General features: G+C 33.0%; 2 protein-coding genes across 2 annotated transcripts in view; one reads left to right on the top strand and one right to left on the bottom strand.

The window, feature by feature from the left end:
* Positions 1-12: 12 nt before the first annotated feature.
* Positions 13-23,503, bottom strand: LOC111058664 (replication protein A 70 kDa DNA-binding subunit). Its single transcript, XM_039420097.1, has 12 exons — positions 23,286-23,503; positions 21,397-21,444; positions 20,103-20,305; positions 19,397-19,428; positions 17,255-17,529; positions 14,770-14,974; positions 13,948-14,060; positions 12,186-12,432; positions 11,084-11,244; positions 10,538-10,621; positions 8,299-8,490; positions 13-994 (listed from the first exon to the last, which is right to left on the bottom strand). Exons 1-12 carry the CDS (start codon positions 23,316-23,318, stop codon positions 878-880), a joined length of 1,710 nt encoding a protein of 569 aa, XP_039276031.1. The 5' UTR covers positions 23,319-23,503; the 3' UTR covers positions 13-877.
* A 204-nt stretch (positions 23,504-23,707) lies between these two features.
* LOC111058666 (adenylate kinase isoenzyme 6) overlaps positions 23,708-24,765 on the top strand; it is a 30,032-nt gene continuing 28,974 nt past the window's right edge. The window contains exon 1 of the mRNA XM_022346218.2: positions 23,708-23,925. Coding sequence (XP_022201910.1) covers positions 23,892-23,925 — 34 coding nt within the window. The 5' untranslated portion in view covers positions 23,708-23,891. The remainder of the gene's footprint in view (positions 23,926-24,765) is intronic.

Genomic DNA, 24,765 nt, shown 5'->3' with positions numbered 1-24,765 from the left:
TATCTCACTGAATTGGTTAATTTGTGAAACTATATTTTATTACATAATAAATGTTAACAAATACAAAATGCAAAATATGACTTGCTTATAATATAGTTTCGATTCTGAAAATATGTACAAAGTCATATTGATTTGATCTATAATATAATTGGATACTGAAAATATTGAATAAAGTACTGAATACAAAAATTGAATCAACATGCCAATAATAACAATACAGTAGTTAAATGTTTAAGCAATGCAGCTACAGTAACTGCTATTAATCCCATGTTGTACATGAGTTCTGAAAAATATATAGAAACATACAAGAGTAACTTTCAACTTGTGGGTATAACGTGTGAATAGTTTCAAGTAAAATTTAAAGTATGTAAAAATTATAGAATGTTCTAATAAAGCAATAGCTTCTTCTCGTCCTTCTCTCTTCAATTATTATTTATTATTTAGTTGGCATTGTGGAGTATATTACCTATCTTACTTGAGGCTATGCTACTTTATTTTCAATTTTGTAAAAGGACAATAGAGGGTGAGATTCTTTCTTGTCCCGATATTACAAATAAGATTATTAAATAATAAAATTCCTCTCCGTGGCATACATACAATTTTCGAAGGAAATGAATCCAGATTTCATGGTTACAGAACTGAGATCTCAGTTACTTGGATACTACAGAAAAATAAAAATCACTCAAGAAAAAGGAGGACTGTAAAAGGTATAACTTAAAACCCCTTTCTTTCAAACAAGGTTAACAATTATGACGCGAGAGAGAAAGAGAGAAAGATAGGATATGAGCATTATTCAAGAAAAAATAGAGTTGAATTGAGGAAATGATCAAATGTAGTGAATTCAAATGTTTTTCTTTGGAAGAGTTATTTTCACTTTTCAATTACTTGTGCTAACACCTGTCATTTCGTGGAGCTCTTTCAATAAGAACTTGGCATACTCTCCATTATCTACTGGTTTCATGGAAACAACAACCACTTTCCGTCTCATTTCGTCCTGAAATAAAAGGAATAGATCGTTATTTTACGTCAACGAAAGACTGGATTAAGAGACTAAATAAATAAAAATATTTGAAGTGGTGAGTTAATTTTAGATGAAGAAATAATAAGTTAATGATTGTTTTCTCAAATTTATCAATTCAAGTTTTTTTTAATGAACGTAGAATATTTAATATAATAATGCATTTTTTGATAAAATCTTTCATAGAAAATCATTCAGACCGATCTCGATTTATTAAGTCTAGTATTGAAAGTATCAAAAATGTAAATAATAAATAATCATCAAAATAGTAGGTGGCCCGGCAAACTTCGTTCTACCAATAATCTCATTCTCTTCATCAGTCATGCTCAGGAGTCAGGTTAATGATAATTTATTAATAATGTTCACGAAAGCTATGGAATCCTATAAATCATTTTAGTAATTCTGCCAGCCAACGCACTAGCGCGATAAAATAGTTCTTTGCGTACTGTAATCAGTCGAGTAGGCCTAATAGTCACTTTTCAAGGTATCTGTTGGAAAAATTAATACACTGTTATAAATATTGCTTATTCAATGTTGCTAGTTGTGAGCTGCTTATTGCTTTGGTGGGCTAGCTGCAATAGAAATTTTCCATCACCTTCTACTTCTACGTGAGTCTTACAGCTTGTGTCTTCGACACAATGCATTTTGCATTATATTTAAAATTTGAATGTATTTTTTATTTTCCAAAAACTAAATACAAAAAAGATTTATTTGCCATGAAACACAATTTATAATTATACAGTACTAGCAGGTCATCAGCTTTGCACCGGGGATGATTTAGTGTTGTAAAATGCAATCTCCTTGTGTCCAGGAAACATAAAAAGTAGAATAATTATTTATTATATCGTCAAAATTTCCTGGATAATCTACATCTGAGTTGAAAAATCTTAGCAAAAACGGGGATGATTTAGTGTTGTAAAATGCAATCTCCTTGTGTCCAGGAAACATAAAAAGTAGAATAATTATTTATTATATCGTCAAAATTTCCTGGATAATCTACATCTGAGTTGAAAAATCTTAGCAAAAAAGTTTGATTGGTCTCGAACCCGCAACTTCTTATTCATGTGTCACGCGTGCTACCAACAACGCCACAGAATTACAATGGAAGTTATGTTTCATTAGGCTTTTATCGTTGAGACACATAGTAACTTTAGTGTAAAAACTATTCCATTATATATATATATATAATATATATATATATATATATATATATATATATATATATATATATATATAAACAGGATACCACGACACGGATAGATTAAAAACACTTAAAAACTTACATTTAAACGAGAATTTTCGGGGGCTGGGCCCCCTTTGTCAATCAACCCCTAGGCACTGGGCACTTCACTTTCGGTTGATTGACAAAGGGGGCCCAGCCCCCGAAAATTCTCGTTTAAATGTAAGTTTTCAAGTGTTTTTAATCTATCTAACTTTAAAGTGTTTTCTGTTAAGTGCTATATATATATATATATATATATATATATATATATATATATTATATATATATATTCCTCTTTTATTTATGGCCGATCGGAGGTTGACAAAAATGACCTTCGTAATACATTCTTTCGTACAGTGAGATTCAGTTCAAAGGGTCAGCATTCATTATAATAGTAACACGAATGCTTTTCTTCCAACCAAAGCTGACTTTTCAAAGTGAATATGACAATGGATTATCTTGCGTTTCTATCTCCATAAAATCAAAATCAAAATCAAAATCATTTATTCTTCAAAAAACAAATTTACAGTATAAAATACAACACTTTCACAAAACTTGTCTAACCTAATCCTTATATGACAATTTACAAGACACATTGAGAAGAAAAAATCCCTGCAAAGGTTTAACCTGAGCGCAGGAATGAGTCGCTATAAATAACATAATAACAATATCGAGGGAAACAGGATGTTGAAAAACTACTCTATAAAATGAAAGAAATTAATATTAAATATACAGACAGTTAAAGTTAATTGCAATAATTCGTGAAAATAGAAATGTACAAAATATAAATTACAAATATTGAACAGCAGCACAACTCATGATTATAAAATGATGATAATCATAGCATATAATTTATGTAAACAGTATCCACTATGCTTAACAATTTGAAATTTATATACAATATAAAAAGAAATGGAAAATCACGTAGTTTAATTCATGAATCAGTTCAAAAAACATTGAAAATAAGAGGGAAAGGTATTCACTACAAAATAATACATGATTCAATAGTTACAAAAAAGTTTGATATTTGTTATTTCTAAAGGTTATTATAACTTTGGAAGGAGAAAATCTTTGATCAATACAGAAAGTATGGGATCTATAATACATGAATTTTACTTGTATCAAAATAGTTTTTCATTGAGCTTGAATGCTACAATACATTTATCCAATTCATGCCTAGTTCTACTGTTTAATCTGAAATTGACAAAATCAAAAGGTATATGATTCAGTAGTCTTTTAGCTACAAAGACAAACTGCCTACAGCACACGTCCAACACTGTACGATCATTCTGAAAAGTAATGCTAGATGGTCTCAAATCATACATAGTCTCTCGAAGTCTGAAGTTATTTTTGTTTTTTATTATATATAAGAGAAGACTCTTAGTATATAATTGTCTGACAGTTAATACTTCGAACTCATTGAAAAGATCACTGCTGGGGTAACGTCTTGGTTTGGAAGTAATTGATTTGATTAAAAATTTTTGTATGGTGAATAATTTATTGAGATGGATGTTTCTGGCTCCTCCCCAGGCTATTATACCATATTGCAGTACTGATTGGGCATAAGCAAAATAAACTAGACGAGAAATATCTTTATTCTTTAGCATACCAATATTGTGAAATTTGAAAATTAGATACCTCAATCTTCGACATAAGCTATTTATCTGTATATCCCATCTAAGATGGCGGTCAAGAATTATGCCAAGGAATTTAGTTTTTGTAGCACTCGCTATTATCGGGCAGTCACAGTTCACCAATCTGTTACTAAGACAGGTATGTGAATGAATTTTAATATTGTTGAATTGATTAGGTTGGCCGGTTTGATTTGGAGAGAAAGTTAAATAAGTACTTTTTGTGGTGTTTAATGTCAAAGTGTGGTGATCCAAGTATGCCTTAATTTTACTGAGACCATTTTCACTAACTCTTTTCATGTCGTTCCAGGAGTTAGTGGTGAATAGTAAAGTAGTGTCATCAGCATATGATAAAATTTCACAATTTTCTATTTCCAGGTTAAGCATGTCATTAATATAGATGAGGAACAAAATTGGTGATAAAACTGTACCTTGCGGGAGCCCATAGTCTGATAAATTAGCTTTACTTGTAACACCATCCATAGCCAGAAATTGGGAACGACCTTGCAAATAATTCTTGAAAAGTTCCAGGGGTACACCTCTTATGCCTAGGCATTGCAGTTTTTCCAGAAGCATAGAATGTGGAATAGTATCAAATGCCTTACTCAGGTCCAGGAAGACTCCCAATGTCTTTTTCCTATTATTAAAATTATTATATAAGATCTCCACAAGTTTGACAATAGCATCTTCTGTGCATTTACCTTCTTGAAAACCGAACTGATTTTTGTGAATAATATTGTGTTTCTTTAGATAGGTTAGCAGACGGCTTTTAATAACTTTTTCTATTATTTTGGAAAAAACACTTAAGAGACTAATCGGCCGGTAATTTGATGGATTTTGAGGATCACCAGACTTGAACAGTGAGACGATAGAGGCTACTTTGAAATGTTTAGGGAAAACACCCTCCACAAAACACTTATTTATAATAGCTGCTAACGGTTTAGCTACAGAATTAGCTATTCTTTTGAGAGTCATGTTTGATATTCCATCTATACCGGAAGCTGAACTGTTTTTAAGTGAGGCAATGAATTGTAAAATTTCTTCCTCGTTGGTAGGAAATAGAAAAAAAGAATGCGGTGAATTAGTATTTCTGTGTGCAGAGTGTGTGCGATTGTTGCTGTTGGATGCTTTCAATCTCTCTGCAAAGATTCTACCTACATTAGCAAAATGATTATTCAAGACTTCTGGGTCAATTACAGGATTAGATGTGTTCTGTTTACTGCCTATCATCTCATTTATGCAGTTCCACGTTTTTTTACTATTACCCTTAGATTCTTTGATTTTATTTTTGTAATATTTCAGTTTACATTGTTTTATCAAATTATTTAATAAGTTTCTGTATTTGGTATATTCTCTTTTGAGCCTGGTATTAAATGGTTGTTTAGTGAGCATCTTGTGCATTTTATCTCTAGTGCGAATTGAGTTAATAAGTCCTTTAGTAATCCAATTTTTTAATGGTCTGAGTTTGTGAGGTATTGATTTTTTTGTAGAGGCATTTTGTATGTATGTATTTATTTTATTAATGAAAACAATAGTGGACTCTTCAGCAGCACCGCAGTAGACATCAAACCACTTTTCGGAATTCAATCTCTCCACCAGAGATTCAAAATCAATCATAACTCTGTGATTTGGAACTCCTTCGGTTACCACGGAACTGGGCGTGCTTAGTTGAAGACATGTAGAGTAGTGATCGCTTACATTAGTTTCAAAAATAATACCACGGATTTCATTTGAATCGAATGTAGTATTTTTTAAGAATATATGATCCAAGCATGATACTGAATTGAGCTGTACTCTGGTAGCCTTGTTTATATACGATTTAAAACCATATGTGGACATGGTGTTAAAATATTCGTTGGTTGTTCTACTGTTGGAAATCAAATCTATATTCAGATCACCAAGTAGCACGATATTCCTATGATCACGAAAGTTATGTAAACATTTATCTAAGCCATCGATGAAGAGATCAATATTTGTAGACGGAGACCTATAAATGGCAAACATAGTCAGCTGAACAGCCTGATTAGGCAATTGAACATCAAGTATGATAGAATTCGACTCATCAAGTACATAATCAATTTTTTTAACCCTCAAGAAATCTTTCAGGAATATGCAGATTCCATTACATTTATTCAAATTCCCTGGCTAATTAATAGATGAATACCCATTTAGAGAGAAATCGAAAGAATGTTCCTCATTAATCCATGTCTCTGTTAATATAATTACATGAAAATTAACTTTACTATTCTGAATCATAAATGCAAATTCATCAAAGTTCTTATTTATGCTACGTATGTTCATTTGGAGAATATTAATATCATTAATGCATGCTCGGTTTGCACTATTGCAGGGATCAAAAGTAAATAAATCCTCTATTAAAGTGTCATAGCATTCATTAGCTAGTTCATCTTCAAAATTATTAATGATAGCCATGAAATAATATAATTGAAATAAGACAAGTTAACAAGGTTGAAAAAAGAGTACTGAATAAAACAATTTATTGATAAGAAACGTTCTAATATGCTAAAGTTTGTAAATGAGAAAAAATATAGAAATGTATGATTTTGATCAATACTAAGTTATAAGGAAAATAATAATTATTATTCAACTAAGAGACTAGTTTTCTCAATTTTTTAAGAAAGCTGAAAAAGTAAAAAAAAAGAAAAAAAAAGTATGTCGAAACTCCGTATTCTGAAGAAGAAAATTGAGACGATTTACCATCTCCAATCAATTCATTCACTTAAAGATAAGCTAAAATAAAATCTATGTAGAAAGACCGAAATATCGATACTCGATTAAACTTCATTCATTGAAGCTGATTTATCAGTAAAAATGAGTAACTGTTGCAGTACTATAACCGAGAAAGTATAACTGATAAAATATTCGGAATAGTTTTATCTTATCACTAGAATTTTACTGTTCATTGACGGTAAATACAATAACGTTGATGATCTTAATTACAATTAAAGACATATCCTTCCTAACACAATTCGAACAGAAAAAAATGAAAAAATCGAAAAATGGAATATAGTTGTAAAATAGAAATACTGAATTCATATCAAAATCAAAACGTAAATGCTCTACTAAAACTTATTAAAAGAAGACATGTCTTATCGAAAGTGAGTTATTATTCATAGTTTTAATCATTAGTTGAATATTTCTCCAGGTCATTTACTCCTGTAATACGCTCAACCTGAGATGAAAGGTCCTTTCTAACGAGTACTTTACAATCTTTTACCCACACGAAGGCCAATTTACCTTGCTTTTTGAGATTTCTAGCCAAACCTAAAAGTTTTTTATTGTGAGGAGCCAAATGTTCGTTAATAAAAACGTGGGAATCCGGGAGGGTGCTCTTTATTTCCGTAGACTTCAAACCCTGTTTCTTTTTAGCTGCATCCAGCCACGCTATCTTGGATTTTCTCGCCACAAATTTGACTACAATGTTGCTTGTGCCCTTGACGTTAGGAACTCTATGCGCAATCGAGATGTCTTCTAGTCGGTGAGGAACCTTTATCACTCGAGCTACAGCCTCCAAAACTTCGTAGATATCTTCCTCATCCGTCAGTGGAATGCCGGTGATTTCAATATTATCCAATCTGGAGCGTTGATAAAGGAAATTGATTTCATCTTCCAGTTTGCTATTCCTTTCACTCAAATAGCTGGAAATTTTATTCAAATTAGTGAGATTATCCTCATGTTTAACGGATGTTTCTTCTAACGTACATTTGGATTGCTTTAATAGTTCAACATCTGCACTCAATGCATCAATCTTTGGCTCGAATACAGCTCGAAGCGCAGTTATTTCCTCTAGTACTTGACTCAGTTTAGCTTCAAGTCCCGCATTCACGTATTCAGCACTACCGACGCAATCATCACATTTCCAGGCTGCTTTGACTTGAGAGTTCATTTTTTTGAATTTTTCTATGTTACCAAGTCTAGTGCAATGAGCATGAAAACAGAGTTTACACTTACTACATTTAATACCTTCGTTTGTTGTAAATTGCACTTCACACTTCGAACACATGGACATCTTGAGACAGGAACACAAAAAATTATTGATTGAGAGAATTTAGTTTCAAAATAATTAACGGGTTTCGACACACGAAAAACAACTAGCAGAATACCATCTTAAACATAACCAATATTCTGTACAGTTCACTCCGCACTTATCTAACTGCGATAAGAGAGTCTAAAAACACGACCGTCCTTCGTCGAGGTCTGATAGCAACTGAATCATAGGCCATAGTTTCACAGATCTTTAGGGTTGTGTGGCAGAGAGGACCTAGAGTCCTAACTCCGCCCTAAATAAAGGCAATTATTCAAATGAATTAAATTCGATCTGCGACTGTAGCTAAAAATTACGATACAATAATTATTATAATGCAAAGAGTAAGTAGTTAATTCGAAAATAGTGTAATGTAACTTACATTGAACGTTTCGACCTTGGATCGCAGGCGAATGTTGTAGCATGAAAAGAGCGGCACCTGGAACAGCTGTTCGATGGCCTTCTCGTCACTGAGCATGTTACCGACGTCATCAGCTGTTGTGTTCAGTAGCAGCTCGGCCACATCCTGGAACGCACTCACCCACTGCGCATCCGAGATGTCCGCTATCTGCATCTGCAATTCAAATCAACATTCAATCAAAACAAGCATACACCAAACATTCATCAATTGTACATGGCGATTGGTGAAAAATATGGAAACAACTTGACATTTCTGTTACAAGGATAATTCGACAATATGTTTCATTGGGGATCCCATTTGTATAAAAACTTCTTTTCTGTCGCTTCAAAAGTTCGTCACCTTGGAACCGCCATCAAACTTAATTTTTTAAAATGAGAAGTTGGTCATATGATACATGATATCGATACAGAATTTCAAAAGAAAATGAATGGCGAAAACCGCACATCGATATCTCAAACAGTTTCAAAGTTATTCGCATTTAACAATGCCAATGAACCATACAAAAATTAAATAAATTAGCACATAAAAATCAGACAGATCAAAATTTTCTGTTCAAACTGTTAAATATGCGAGTAGATTTTACTATTGATACAGAATTGCAAAAGACTTGCGGCTAGGAGAAGGGCTCTGTTTGGCTGCAAGCAACCAGATGATGAATGGGATGTTAGTATATGGAAAGTTAGTACTTGGGACACACAATAAGCTTCGGTTGATGTGTGAGGTTCTTTGAATCTTTGGATTCTTAAATCCGTCCCTTCAAAAACATAACACACTATAAGTGTTTACTGACACTTAAAAAAGTGAAATTTGATAGTTTAGAGTTTTTCTATTTTCTATGTACCGTACTCATTTATTTTATTTTTGTATGATTTATTAATAATATTTTTGAATGTGGATGAAACGATTTGAGATATCGATGTGCGGTTTTCGCCATTCATTTTCTCTTGAAATTCTGTTTCGTAATGTATTACACAACCACCTTACCATTTAAAAAAATGAAGTTGAATTCAAGCTGGCGGTTCCAAGATGGTGAACCAACATTTTGAAGCGACAGAAAAGTAGTTTTTTATATAAATAGGATCCCCAATAAAAGATATTGTCGAATTATCCTTGTAAAAGGGATATTAAAAAGTTTCAACTTTTCACCAATAATGTATACTGGGAGTCGAGAGACGATTTAAACAAACTTGCGCGTGTGACAATGAATGTTGGAGCAACAAGGCCGATTCACAGAAGTCACCTTACGTCTTTGTCAGACCTTTGTCGCACTAGAAAAAGTAGCAAATCAATTCTGAACTAAAAAATCACAGTACGAGATTCAGTTTGAATTGAAGCATTGTGGACTGGGTTTTACGAGTCTAGCAGTAATTAATAGCTGATTTATGAGTCATTATTATAAGCATACTACCGCGAATTACATGTAAATGTTTTCTGTCCTTTCCATTAACGACTGTAGGGTCTGTGATTTGTACGATAGATCAGTAGTTGATCAGACTGTGATACTTAATAGTAATGCATTCTATCATAAAAACAATTTACAAAATATATACATCAGAAAATCTGTAATATAAACATAATATATAGGCCTACTAAAATAATAGATCACAGAACATACAAATACTTAAATACACAACAGAAGCAATACTTACAGAAACTCATTCATAAACTATTTTCAAGTAGTTGATAGCAAAGGTTAACGATTAGCTTATTGATATCTAACGTAATGATTCTTATAGCATACTGCTATTGTAAGGCAATCCGAGTATGCGTGACCAATCCGAGTAAGCATGCTTGATCATAAATAAATGAGGCCTGAATATTCAAGTCTGCGAATACCTTTGCTTAATATTGTACTCAACATTAAATCATTTTAGACTCAGAATAAGTTACTTACTTTTGAATAAAAACTACTTATTGCATGTATGGATTTCAAACAGCCGATTCAGTTTATTTTGAATAGAATATATTATTTTGATTCTCAGATCAAGATCCGATCTGATTAATAATCTATACACTATAATTAAGTTGGATGACTTATTCTTTTCGAAAAATATGCCACTAGAGTATGAAAGCACTAGAGTAAGAGCTCTAAAATCATTGTGTACTGAACATAGTTGATGTTGTCTGCCCAAATGACTGCGATTGTAGGTGGGTGATGGCAAGAATGAAGCAGAGACTAAAGCATCAGGCTTCCACTTACATTGATCAGTAGACGGTATTTGAAGTTTGGAGATGCTCTGTTACATTTTTCACACCGATATTCTCCTGTATTCAAATCAACAACCTGTAATAAAAATAATCAAATATAATTTTAATACTAAACCATTCATATTTAATCCAATACAATAAGAAGCAAACCAACCTGACAGACAGTTGAACGCAAGTCTAGAGAAATCCCATTTTCATCTCCATTCATTCGGATTCTGAATTTTACAATTATGTAATTTAATTTTACAAGTATAAAGTTGCCATTACGGTCTCTAACATAAAAAAATATTATTTTGGATAGAAACTGTAAGTGATTTTCATTTCTAATTGAGAATGAGAAGCCTATTATTCGAGTTTGTTCTTTAAATCAACACTTTTTTAGTTAATTTAGTAGCATTTTTACTTTTTCAGATATCCAACGTCAGGTTGAGTTTTAATGCATCTAATAATCTGAATACAATCTGTACAGCTTATGATCAATTCTCAATTAACCGTAACGATCTATTTTTTACAAGTAGAAATGACATCCCATACTCACTTTCTTATTGCATTCTGAAGACGGACAAGCTTTGTAGCAAACATTTTCAGTACGAATGTGCATAACATGGGCGAATGCACTGAAGAATTCAGCTTTATCGGAATCAGTGTTTTGATTCTTGGCTTCCTTGAGGGTAATGGCCTTGCTATTAGACATTCCTCCTGTGAAACGAAACAACAAATGAAATAGAAACAATGTAACTTGATTAGAATATTGAGCAAAATCTCAATGTGTAGAAGGTTCTCACTAAATCTGAACTTGTGATGACATTGTAACGATTATTCGAAACTGGCGAAAATCAAAAGCGACTGACGATAAAATGTATCGATTAGAATAGAATAGAAACTTTATTGCAGCCATATCTGAGGTCTTCAGATACAATAAAAGAGTTAAATGTATAAACAAAATAATACACTATCAGTACCCTATGATAATAATATGTTACCTGATTTTCAACTTATAACCCAATATTCCTGGCTAATGTATAGAAATCTTGTTTAAAGGGTAAGCTGCTAATAAACTTTTTATGTGATTTTTAAAAGTTCCATTCTCCATATTTCTGAGATGTTCAGGAAGTGATTTAAACAATTTTACGGAAAAATAGATTTTTTTTGTGTACTAGAATAGGTACACCGATAAGTAGTCAAATTACCATTATTTCTAGTGTAATGACTATGAACTACCAACTGATAATCAAGAGTTGATGCATAATAAATTTGTATTACACCAGCTATCAATCAAATAATTAGCAAAGTGCTGGGATGCTTGACTACTGGGAAGGGAACTACTGTGGACAAGCTCACAAAAACACACACATCATCCGCAAATAAATAGCTTTTGGCTGAAGGGTTTACCATTGTAAAAAATATATAAAACTACATTTTGAAAGAAATCTGTTGATTTATTATTTAAATGTTACAACGCTTATTTCAAGTCTTTAATGAGTTCACTATCAGCTACCGAGGAGATTGATAGTGTCTACCGTTTTGGGTAGAGACTATCTTTTACCTTTCCCATTTATTCATATGATTTGCGCATCATTATGAATGCATCAATAAACAATTTAATGAATTTATAAATAATTGGAAATGATGGTACGTACCATCCATAGCTCCCCCTCTGGCAGACAGGCTGTTGAACTTGGCGTCGTGAGACAGCGCGTCGTACCAGCCTCGCAGTTTGTGTGCCTCTGGAATGTCGGGGTTGATCTGAATGTTGGAGCTGGCGCGCACGCTCAGCGATCGGCCGCCGCCAAAGTCCGACAGACCCGCCTGTCTGATCGCTACAATCGGCTCGCCGCCGTTAACTTCGAAGTTTTCCGCATCATTGTTCCATAATGTAACACTTATCTGAAACAATCAATCATCAGCTTTACGGGAGTGGCCGTAGTCGATTTGATTAGAAGGTGGCTTCATGATCTAGAGGGTTCGAATTCCAGACCGGGCAAGATATTTTTCTAGGGCTACTCCCGTGTTTCGGACGGACACGTTAAGCTGTCGGTCCCGGCTGCCTAAAAAGCAGTCGTTAGGTCATGCCAGAAGCTCTGAAATTGATCAGTTGCGACCTGAAAACTCTGACACCAGACCTGAGCTAGCCAGGTCACTCGATATTATTATAAGCTTTATATTGTTACTTTAAAGATTTATTTTATTCGAAAAAAGAAGATTTCTTTTGTCTAAATATTTTTTATTAACAAGTTGTTAATAATTTTTGTACAATTAATTAATTTATTATTTTTACAAGAAAGCACTGACCAGGATAGAAAAACTAAGGGTATTCCTCGAACTATTTCTCTCCCAAATTTAGATTACATTTCAAAGGTCCGAAATAGGGTTATTTTTCAATTTTCTGAAATTAAGTTCATTTTCACTCAAAAACAACAAAAACTAGGATTTTTAAATGTTGACGGTTGAAAGGGTATTTCTAAAATCTTCATGTCTGAACAATTATAATAATAATTATTTTTTATGTTGATTGTCATTAAAACTAGTCTTAGAGATTAACCATTAATTTTCATTTCACTATAAATCTTACATTTTGAAAAACTATAAAACTTGAGTTCATCCATTGATGACCCAAATAGTTCTGAGATTATGAGAGCGGTAAAAATAAAATAGTCAGCATACACTAAAACAGAATGATTTTAAACTAGTTCAACAGGTTTCCTTCTCATCACCCTCCTGGTAAGATTTTCATTCTGTAGTGTAGCTGGCTTGCCTCAGGGTTGACATGATGATGGAGTCTCGACTCATGCCGCAGGACAAATCGACTGGACACAAATGGAATGCGTAGATCTCTACGCAAGTCATTGTTTCTGGTGTAGCGAGGAGCGTTCACTATATCCCTAAAAACTTTATTTGAAATTTCTGTATCATATTGATGTTACTTTTACAGGCACATCCCCCAAAGTTGGATCCCAAACTATGATGATATTTAATCTATGTGGATCCCAAACAACTATGATATTTAATCTATGTGGTATTGTGTTCAGACTGAAGACTACAAATTAGAAATTGTTATGGTGCACCTTATTGCTTAACTAGCCAGAGGTCTTTAGCCATGAAATGTACTGATGCAAATATTTCTTGGACTCAAATTGTAAGCTGGAGTTCAAGAGGTTACTCTCTAGACGTCTAAAGTTAAGTATAGACTATTTGATTATTCAATTTTGGTAAGTGAACAGTGAACAGCTTGTTGACCTTTCTTAGCTTGCCGCCTCATCATCGTATACAAATCAGACTCTCTATACAATATTGGAAGAAATCACTCGATTAACCTTGTTGAATTTCACTCAACCATCTACCGTTCACTAGAACGCAATATTTGATCAAAAGGTGAGTATTGAATGATGAGAAAAGACTCACCGATGAGAGAGAGTTGTCGACCAACTCAATATCCCTCTTCTTCAGCTCTTTGTTGGTTGTTCTTTGGATTACTGTGGCGAGATCACCAACTCTCTTGCAAACTCCAATCACATCTGTAACAGTAATTAATGTTCCACAAATATTGAATGAACCTATGTAAAACAAAAACGTTAATTTGATTTCCTGATAACACACAACAAAACCGCTTAATAATGCAACAACCGCGTTTGACTGTACGTGATGATTGGTCACAAAGCAGACCGACCATACAGAAATCACTTTCAACTTCAGTTCTAGTCTATAATACAATTAGTCAAAAATAATTGATTCAACAAAATTATGCAAATTTAGTAATTTAACCCCCAATCTGACCCATCAGACCCCGACTTCTTATGTGTTCATGAATTTAAAAATGCATTGAATTACTCAACATTTCATCTGTAGTATTAAGTTATTTAAATCTTTCAACGATTGTATTACCAATTTATCACTTAAATAATCAAGTTAACCCCCTTAAAGCTTGGCCTATTTCTGAAACATTTTATTAAGCACTACACTTATACATTTCTTGACGATTTCAAGTAAATATAACACGATGAACGTAAACAATTTTGATGGGAGAATGCTAATTTATTTCTGAGGCCTAATGATTTTTGATAATTTGAATTTAAAAATTCAAGTCTGAATTATTTGGCTGTCGAAGCAGTTCGGCATACTTCCAAATACATTTAGAAAGTATCATATACTCATATTTTTCAGCTAAAAAATGATATATTTCTGTTACAAATTATAGCCCTCCTATTACGGATAAAGGATACTAACCTACAGAGTTCTCTAAAGGTGCTTCTTGCAGAGCAACCAACGATGTGAAGTTGAATTTCATTTTGGGGATGTCACCGCAGTCTTCAGTGCAGGGCTCGATTCTGGTTTCTGACGTGCAAGTCATCTCGTAGTCGTTTTTCAAACTGGTGAATTTCTTGTTGGCCTGCTTCAGCTGACAACGGCTGATCAAATATACTTTATTTACCTGTGGAAAATGAAAGTTATTATTTAATTAACTGGAAACCCCATTAAATTGATAATAATATTATATTAAGCATTTTCTAATTACATAAAAAATCAATGAAGACTTATTGCTTAAACGCATAAAGCGTAAATCTGTCTACTGAAATATCAAAGCAATTAATCTCATGGCTTGAAGTAATAAAAGTTATCCAATTCAATCTCATTTAATTCTATACACAAAATGTGAATCACCAATCATCAATTTTAATTGCGTTTTATCCAAGAGCTTCTCGGACAAGTAATTTAACAGATACAGACAATCCCATTTTCTAGGCAGCAATACCCTATTTAATAAGCTAACCTCACCCAAAATTTCCAAATCATTTTTCGAAAAATAATAGAGATGAATGTGAAAAGGAATTGCTTTTTTCACTTGTTTCCAAGTTTGTGGCGTTGAAGATAAGATTTATAGATTTGGTTTGATGAATGTGATGTCCACATATCTCAGGCTTGTGCTGGGGCAAAGGTGAGCATGAGAATGGACTAGTGCTCGATTCTAAATGGAATGCGATCCCAGTTGTGCTCCGAATCAGCGAGAAGCTTATAATTAGTAACTAGCGGAGCCACAAAGTTTTAATTATCCATCAAAGCGTAATGTTCTGGCAAATTTTTCAAATGCCATCGCTTTTAAATAATCTGAATCCAATCTACTGAAATATTATTTTGATTAATTAAGAAATGTTTTTCATATCATCATTGATTTCTCCCAAATTCATAAAAATAGTATTTCTTTTTATCACCTAATCATCAAGAAGTAATCATTTGATGAATAAACAACTAATATCACAGAGGGTTAGGTAGCAAATTTTCAATATAATATTGACTAAAATTTGTGTGCATTGTACATTGTAAAACTAACAATAAATTTGATTTGATTAAATGAACGAGTGTTTGCGAGTTCTCACTTTTGACTTACTGAAGGCCAAAGTCAATGTCAGTCTGTTTGTATGTTCTACAATAGCTTTAGAAAGAATTGATCAATCAGCTTCAAATTTTGAACACCTATTCTTCGAACCTTTTTACAGGTCAAGTTTGTTGGACAGAAAAATTGATTCACTCCTTCGTCCTTTTTCTGGATATAAAATAACATTGAAAGTGCATGAAAAAAAATTGTTGTGACTTGGTCAGCTGAAGAAATTCATTACATGTAATAATTACAACAGTTTAACAGTTTTTCCATTCATAACATCAGCTGAGGCTATTTGGGAGATATCACCATAGAGAAACAATAGCTTGTTTCTCTATGATATCACACAAACAGTCCTTCATGCACTGACACATGATTTCAGCTGGTTAATACACAACCTAATTTACCACTTTAACATCAACAAACTGATAAGGGTTGAGATATCAATATGCGGTTTTCGCCATTTATTTTATCTTGGAACTCTGTATCGAAATCATGTATCACATGACCACCTCAATTAAAAAAAGTGAATTTGGATTCATATGGGGGTCGGTTAAAGATGTTAAAGCTAAAGCGACAGAGTAATTTTTCATTTCAAATAGGCTCTCCAATGAAACCTACCGGAAAATTATTCTTGTTTAAAAGAAATATTCAGCTTTTTCCATGATTTTCATCAACTCTGTATAATTTAAGGTTAGGGGTTCCAAAAATTACAATACAACAGATATTGAGCGAGTTCTCCAACCCAGAGGGTCACTAGTATAATCCTAATTTAAAAAATCGTAAATTACTGTTATAGTTAGATGATGTAACCCAGATTTACAATACAACAGATTTTGAGCGAGTTCTCCAACCCAGAGGGTCACCAGTACAACCCTAATTTAAAAAATCTTAAGTTACTGTTATAGTTGGATGGTGAAACCCAGATTATAGTTGATACAAGATTATACATGATTATATTATTGATTATAGATGGTTGAATCAAGAGGTAAAGATCGGCTAGTGAAGAGGAAATCAGATTGGCTGCACTATGGCGAGCGAAAAATAACTATTACTCTATCTACTCTCAAGCCGCTACGATTACAACACTTTTCATGTGACTGAACCATAGTGAATAACCAATCGCCTTTACATTCATCTTATTTGCCAGCTGATATATTTCTATATAATATCTATACTGATGAAAATGTTTCTTATTCATTCACAAAAAAATATAAATGATATGGATGGAATCAACAGGATTAGCCCAAAACTGTTTCTCTCCCAAATATTTGTCTGAGCTTTTATTAATGTACTGGTGTTATTGAAATGTGCTGGTGGATGAATGTTGCTGACCTCAATCATGTCATAGAACTTGTCGACCTGGTCGCGGAAGGCGGTGACGCGGATCTCTCCGCTCTCATCGGCCAGGTCCATGCTGAACAGCTTGCCTTCTCCGCGCGCATTGCTCCAAGTCTTCACGGCCGACTTACTGAGCACGCGCGCTTTGATCACCCACTTGTTCTGATAGGGGCTCAGGTAGGCGATGGGGTGCGTGCGTTGCCCGGACATCGGCGACATTTCCACGCCCGACTGCAGTGGCGTCTTCGTCTGCCGACCGAATCCGCCTCCTATTATTAAACAACAAATCAAATCAAATTCATTCAAAATAATACACAAAAGATAAAAGATACATAGTATATATAAATAATTACTTGAATCACAAAAAATATCATGTTAGATATCTTAAAATTAATCAAAAAATTAACCAGCAAAATCTTAATATTGGTTTGTGTGCTAGCGACGAGTAACAAAACAGTTCGAAAATTGGAATCGTATATCATACGGTAAAATAAATAATAAAATTAATTCTACAGGGGCTAAAGTAGTATTCACATCAAACTCGGCAGCTCTGCAGAGTCTGTGGATGGATGGACGGAAAAAGATCTGTCTGTGCCGGCTTAAGTAAGGCAGGTGTTCACATCGCCCTCTGCGTATCTGCCGATATCTACCAGCCGACGTTTCCAACAAAACTCTGCTGGCATGCACATGTTTTCGAATCGGTCTGGGAGCGATTTTCTCTAGGCATCCGAGCGGACGTTTTCGATAAAAACCTAAATCACATAAAAATGGGGATAGAAGAATTCTAATTTCAGATTCGGATTCGGCGCCTAGAAATTAATATTTTGGCTCGCGTTTGCTTGAAAAAATAAAAAATTAGGAATCGGCAGAGATTTCAAGATCTCGCCTTCTAAACATTACCTAAAACACCTAATAGAGAAATTTGCTCAGAACTTCACTAGAACAAAATCAAAATCAGTCTGCTCTGTTGCCTTGGATGTAGCTAACCGTGCTGTGCCTCTAGTCATTAATTGTTGAAGGTTAACTTTGCCTTTTAGGGCTACTTGTATGTACAATAAAAATTAAAAATTGTAGCACTCAATTGATATGTATTTTAACACATCATGTTTTGAACTCTTAAGAGTGTGAATCACTTGAGAATGACAGATTTCGAAACATGTTGTTTTAAAATATATATTTAAAGGGCGCTATAAATTTGTATTTATATTGTAATTAAAAATTTACAAGAAATATATATATTCACATTAATTGTTAGTTGGGGTCTGATTTATTTCTATTATTCGTTCCTTTAATGTCATGGAGATCGATACAGCCTAAATTTGTCTATCGTATCAGATCTGAATGGTATCTAATAATAGACATAATAAAATCACTTATTCAACTGTATGTAATTTTCTTTGTATGAACGTTTTTTCATTATTATCATTATTATTATTAATGTATTATCAACATGTCATAACAATTCACGGAAAAAATCTGTTGCATTGCTGTCTTGCAGGCTAGTCAGCAATTACTTGTTGACTGCTGCGATCATTATGAATTACTAATAACCAATTAATTCAAACAATCGAGAAACTCACTAAGTAGTACTTAAAACTACAATACAGTGGATTAATTAGGAAAATTTAGAGAAATATAGATTGAATATGAAAGATTGTATATAATTTTTCTATCATATAACAAACGATGCAAAAAATGTTACAATAATATATTTACTTCTAGCATATAATTAATACAATGACAAATGAACAGTAACTATCAATATACTAACATCACTATTTTGTCTGCACCTTAAGCAGACAGCTAGTCGTTCTCTGCTACTTATAGATTCTCTGTAGTTGGTATGTTCTTTTTCAATTTTATCATTAATAAATTATAAAACTTCACTGAAGTGGTCCTTACTAAGTCTAAAGTAACCCCTAAATTTGTCTTCATCAGCTTGGAGATCTCGCATCAAGTGATGGAACTCGCCATAAATTTTTCTTTTCTTATTTCTTGCGTGAACGCAATGAGATCAACCACTACTACTACAAGAGTATAGCAAAAGAAGATCATCGTCACTACTATCATCGTTGTCCCTATTGAGCCAAGGAACACTATTATAAAATGAATGCCGTGTATTAACACGGCACATACTGGTTTGACATCTTCCCTCGACCAGAGCGCAACTGAGAGCAGAGCGAAAAGCTCTATTATTATTCGAAATATGGATATTATTCGAATATACGATAATGATAGGAACAGGAACTTGAATCAAATTGTGATTTGAGTTTGACGTTTGATTCCTAAGTATTATCATTGTAATTACAGCAAACATGAAAATTTGAACCTAGAAATAAATTTGTGATAGATGCAGTATATTAGAATAGAATATTAGTAAAATACAATGTTAGTTACATAATACTAATGTTGTTAATGGTGTTTATATAATAAAATGTTAGTATAGTACAATAGATAGTAGCTGTTTTTCAATTATGTACGAGTGAATAATTATCATTGTAGTACATGACGGGATTTATGAACTCTTACACACTGTTATTTTATGAATTATGCAAAAAAGCTTGTCAGCTATTATACTTACATGGCTCAAGTGAGCTATAAGACAGTAGAAGCAATCTGAAGGAGATACGAGTGAGAATTCAGAGAACTATTAGGCTATGTAGTCTGAAGAAGCCAGTCATGACGAAGCACATGCCACAATCATTGAAATATAATTTCTACTCACAATCCATTTCAACTTGTATAACACTTACAAGATTTTCAAGTACTTTACAAATTATTTTAAAACATTCAACTAGTATGTTATAAATGCGCGCAATAATGTTCACTGATTGAGTCTCACCTGTCAGTTTTGCCTTGGTTGCTGTTGACCATGCTGACCACGTGCCGATTTATTTGTACAATCGAGTACTCGGCTAACTCTCCGGCCGTTATTTTATCGTTGAGCTGGGTGGCCAGCATGGCAAAGCTATTCAAGTGCACTCCATCCGAAATGAGAAGTCTGTATCGATCAGTCGACGAATTCCCAGCTATCTTTTTATGACCCTGAAAGTATTGCACAAGGAAATGATTGATTTGAAACTGTTTCCAGCTTGATAAAAAATAAATTAAATGAGTTCAATAATCTTTTTGCTGTTGACGTCCACAGGCACAAGTTTTTTCCTTGGAATGGAATGAGTGCGAGGGTGATTGATGGGATGATCAACGTTCATGCCTACCGGCAGGATTTGAACCCACGACCAGGCAGAGAGTGGGCTGAAGTTGCAAGCCCAGACCACTAAGCCACGCCGGCAAAAATATTATCAAACTTTATCAACTAATTCAATATCTTGAGGCGTAGTCTCCGAAGTCTTTCTCCAAATGAATTTCTGCTCAGCAGAAACTGTGAAGAATCAAATGGTTTTTTATTAAATTGAATTGAAGCTTTTTCTTATCAGGTTTATCATACTATTGAAAGAATGAGTTACTATTTGTTTTGTTTTTTTAAACCTTTGTTTAAAACCCTCTAACCTAAGTTAGTATGTATCAACGAACAAAATTAAAATAGTAGGCTATATGAAACAAAAAACAAATTGAAACAAAATAACTAATTGTACCTCAATTTCCTGAGTAAATTGATGTATTAATGAAATATTTCACTTAAAATCACACGTTCAAAAGCAAAGCTAAAGTAATGCATGATATACCATCATAATTTAATAAAAATAATAATGAATTAAATAGACAATGACATTATGTTTTAAATTACAGATAAAATATGTTCAAAATCGTCGTCGACTATATTAAGGGCAGATCGTTGATGATAGATTTTAGGATATTTTTGAATCAACGATATTTTTGAAGAGTGGCACTATCCTGAAGATCCTCACTTTATTCAACAAATTAGGGAATGGATCCTCAAGTTGTTTTATGTTAATGGTGGTAAAAATGAGTTAACTAAATAAATAAGAATATCTCAGTTATTGGATCAGAGTACGGAGGTAATTTAATAAATCGAAAGTTGAGAATACGATATTTTAAATGATAGTAATTAATGTAAATCTAAGAGAATGTAGCCTACCCTTTACAAAGATGATCGTCAATTTGAACATTTTGCTATGAAATCGACTTATAAAGATAATCTACTTAGTACTTACAAGAATTTGAAGAACAGGATTAAGTACTTCCCCTCCATTCATGATCGTCTGAAAATGAAATAAACTTCAATCGTCAGTACTTTTTTATGATACTAGAAAATAATTTGTAAATGGTATCGATGATTTGTTGGTTAATGAAAGTTGGAAAAGAATAACAATGATAGGATAAGGTTGGATATCCAAATTAGGGTGTATCCTGATGTGGCTAAATCAGGTAATAGTTTAAGATCAAACTCCAAAACTTCATGCCAAGTCTACATATTTGCACAGATAACAAACTTTTGGTTGGCAAACCAAGTAACTTTAATATCACGGTAAATATTTAATAGGGCTAGTTTCCTTAGTTCCTCTTTTTACATTTGCTCTAATTTTAACGTTAGGCAACTTAAGAACAAGAATGATCTCTTACCACTATCAACACTTGTCTTCACAAAACGTGGAAAAGTCAATTGATATTTGAAGAATCGTATCATTAACATAACTTTTACATGTATTTTTTGCAAATTAACCTGTCAGATGATACTTTAAGTTTTTAAAATCGTCAACTATCAAGTTGGTTGGATTGCTAAATTGTTATTTATGCTTATCACATTTAAAATAAGGGTGATGACAGTTCCTTATCTAGTGTTAGTGTTATCGATATTGAAAATATATCAAACGTAGATCTATAAGACGTTCATAATTGTAAACTTTATTTTGAATAAAATTGTCATTTAAAAGCAAAAACCCTTAGGTTTTGAAAGGATGTGTGATTTAATATTATGATGTACTATTGATAGTTTCAATAATAGCCTTATATCAATGATACTCACACCAGATAACTTAATAGGAAATGTTTATTTCTGGACTGAAAAGTGGACTCAACTCAATTAGAGTAGATAACATAACCTACAATTTTTATTCATACATAGACTCTACTTTCATTGTATTATCATTCAACACATCATCATCACCTAACAATAATTAAGCAAACCCGGTGCTTTTAATGAATTCAGTAAGCATGGTACGGATAACCTACAATTTTTAGGGTGTTTCAAGTCTCTTTCATTTTTAGTCTAACAAAAAGAATAACCTAACAAATTCTATAATATTCTTATTTTCAATTTTTCAACTTTTAATATTATAACATTGAGCTAGCATACGGTGATATAAAAAATGAAACTGATTCAACTAGACCCAAGTTAGCCTATATGACATGAGTGTCATGTAGAAGTAAAACAACATACAGGTTGGCTTATCAAAGAACATAATTATTAGCTATATCCAACAGATAGTTTTTAAAAGTATTTCTTGCATATTGCAGGATAAATATTTGAATCTTAACATGTTTGAAACCAATGAAAACTTGGGTGTAAGTGCACGTCCAGTGCCAACATACCTATTATCAAATTTTTGGTTGGGATCGATTTATGTTATTTTGAGCACAAAATCACAAAAATTAAACGGCACTCACTATTGTTTTTTAAATAAACTAAGTTCAAAGTAGCACAATTTTACATGCATTTAACCTATGAGTAGCAGCCATTTTGATTATTGAAATCATCAAATTATGATATTCCTAATCTGAGTTTTCCTAACCCAAAGCTTTTCCTAACCTAAGCTTTCCTAACATAAAGCTTTTCCTAACCTTAGCTACTTATGGTTGCTACTTATAGGTTAAATGCATGTAAAGTTCTGCTACTTTGAACTTAGTTTATTTTAAAAACAATAGTGAGCGCCGTTTAATTTTTGTGATTTTGTGCTCAAAATAACATACTAAATCGATCCCAACTAAAAGTTTGATGACAGGTATGTTGGCACTGGACGTGCACTTTAGCCAAAACGTGTAAAGCTTTCTGCGGTTCTCTTTGTACTTATTTTGCCTAATATTACTCAACAGAAACACCTACCTGGATACATCCTTCTGATAGCTTGATAGACATCTCTGTAGAACAAAACCGACAACGTTAAACAATTATACAACACACATTATAGAGTTAACATAAAAATGAAATAACACTTGGCTTTCCTGTTCCCTTTGTTCAAGTGTTCTTTCTTTGTAGGTACTTTGTAAAATGTAAATTGCAGGCTATGTTTTACTTGCAGTTTGCGTTTGTGTTCACGTTTTATGCAGCTGGCAGTTTCTGGCGGTATTTTGTATCAGGTAAGCCAACTAGTGAAAAATAAAAATGATACTCATGCCAATTTGTTGAAGGATATTGTTAATTCAAATTATATCCACAAATAACTTTCAAATTAGTTGAACTGGTATTATTAAAAGATATTTTTTCTCGGTTACATGATATTTTCCAACATAGATTACTATTAAGAAGGCAGTGACCAGTGAGTACATTTTGACATGACAATCATATGTTTCGTTCAACATGTTAAAATAACCTCAATGTGTATTAATAAATATTTGTTTATATTTTAGTAAATTTTATGAAAGTAACTGATTTATTTTATATTTTATTAATAACTTCTACTACTACTTATTTTATTTGTAATAATTGAAGATGACAAGGAGAAAACCGAATATTCTTATTACAGGTAAATTACTCTGCTTAAAATCCGACTTTACCATGTGGCTTCCAGATTTCAACTGTTGTTAACTTATTGCAGTTTGTATTACATATTATAAATATCCGGGCACCGAGCTTTGCTCTGAAGTACAAAAGCATAGAATTTGAGCAAATTTTATAGTCTTTATTTTATATAGTATTGACGGACCAACAGGCACAGCCCAAAACTGTTTATATTTAGAATTTTGATGTATACACAATAAATACAGTAGTCCAAAAAGTAGCTTATGTTCACTGATCACTTTTGATTTTCTTATTTCCAGTCCAAACATTTGAAAACAGAAAAGTTTGAATTTAGATTTTCTACAAACCAAATTGAATAACAAAGTTAACAATCGAAGGCTTTACTGAGATCAAAACATGTCATGACCAGTGCATCACCCGACTCATAATCACTCTGAATTTTACTCTTGAGAGTGCAAACTGCACAGTAATGAGGGCACTTGTTGCTGATCGTTTGTTATTAAAGCCATGTTGATCATTATTGGAGAGGTCGTTCTTTTTAAAGTATTCCAATAATTAATAATAATAATAAACTTTCTGTCCATAAAGTGACCATGCAGGGCATGCTCACAAGAGACAAGTCAGGAGAAAAATATAAAAGCCAAAGACGGCAAAAACCAGCAGCGGACATCACAGCGCCAAAATTAGTCAAAATATCTACTCACCAGTGCACTGTCACATTCAAAGAATTCTTTAAGTGAGTAGAAAGGATTCTCCTGCAAGAAGTGCTTCAACCTTCGCTTTAGGGCAGCCACAGGTAGTCTCCTCACTGAAATGAGCAGCTTATTTATAATCTTTCCTGGCA

The sequence above is a fragment of the Nilaparvata lugens genome, chromosome 2 (genome assembly GCF_014356525.2).
Source record: "Nilaparvata lugens isolate BPH chromosome 2, ASM1435652v1, whole genome shotgun sequence".
Lineage (NCBI taxonomy): Eukaryota > Metazoa > Arthropoda > Insecta > Hemiptera > Delphacidae > Nilaparvata > Nilaparvata lugens.
The sequence above is the reverse complement of the archived record's forward strand: the minus strand, read 5'-3'. Positions and strand labels throughout refer to the sequence as shown.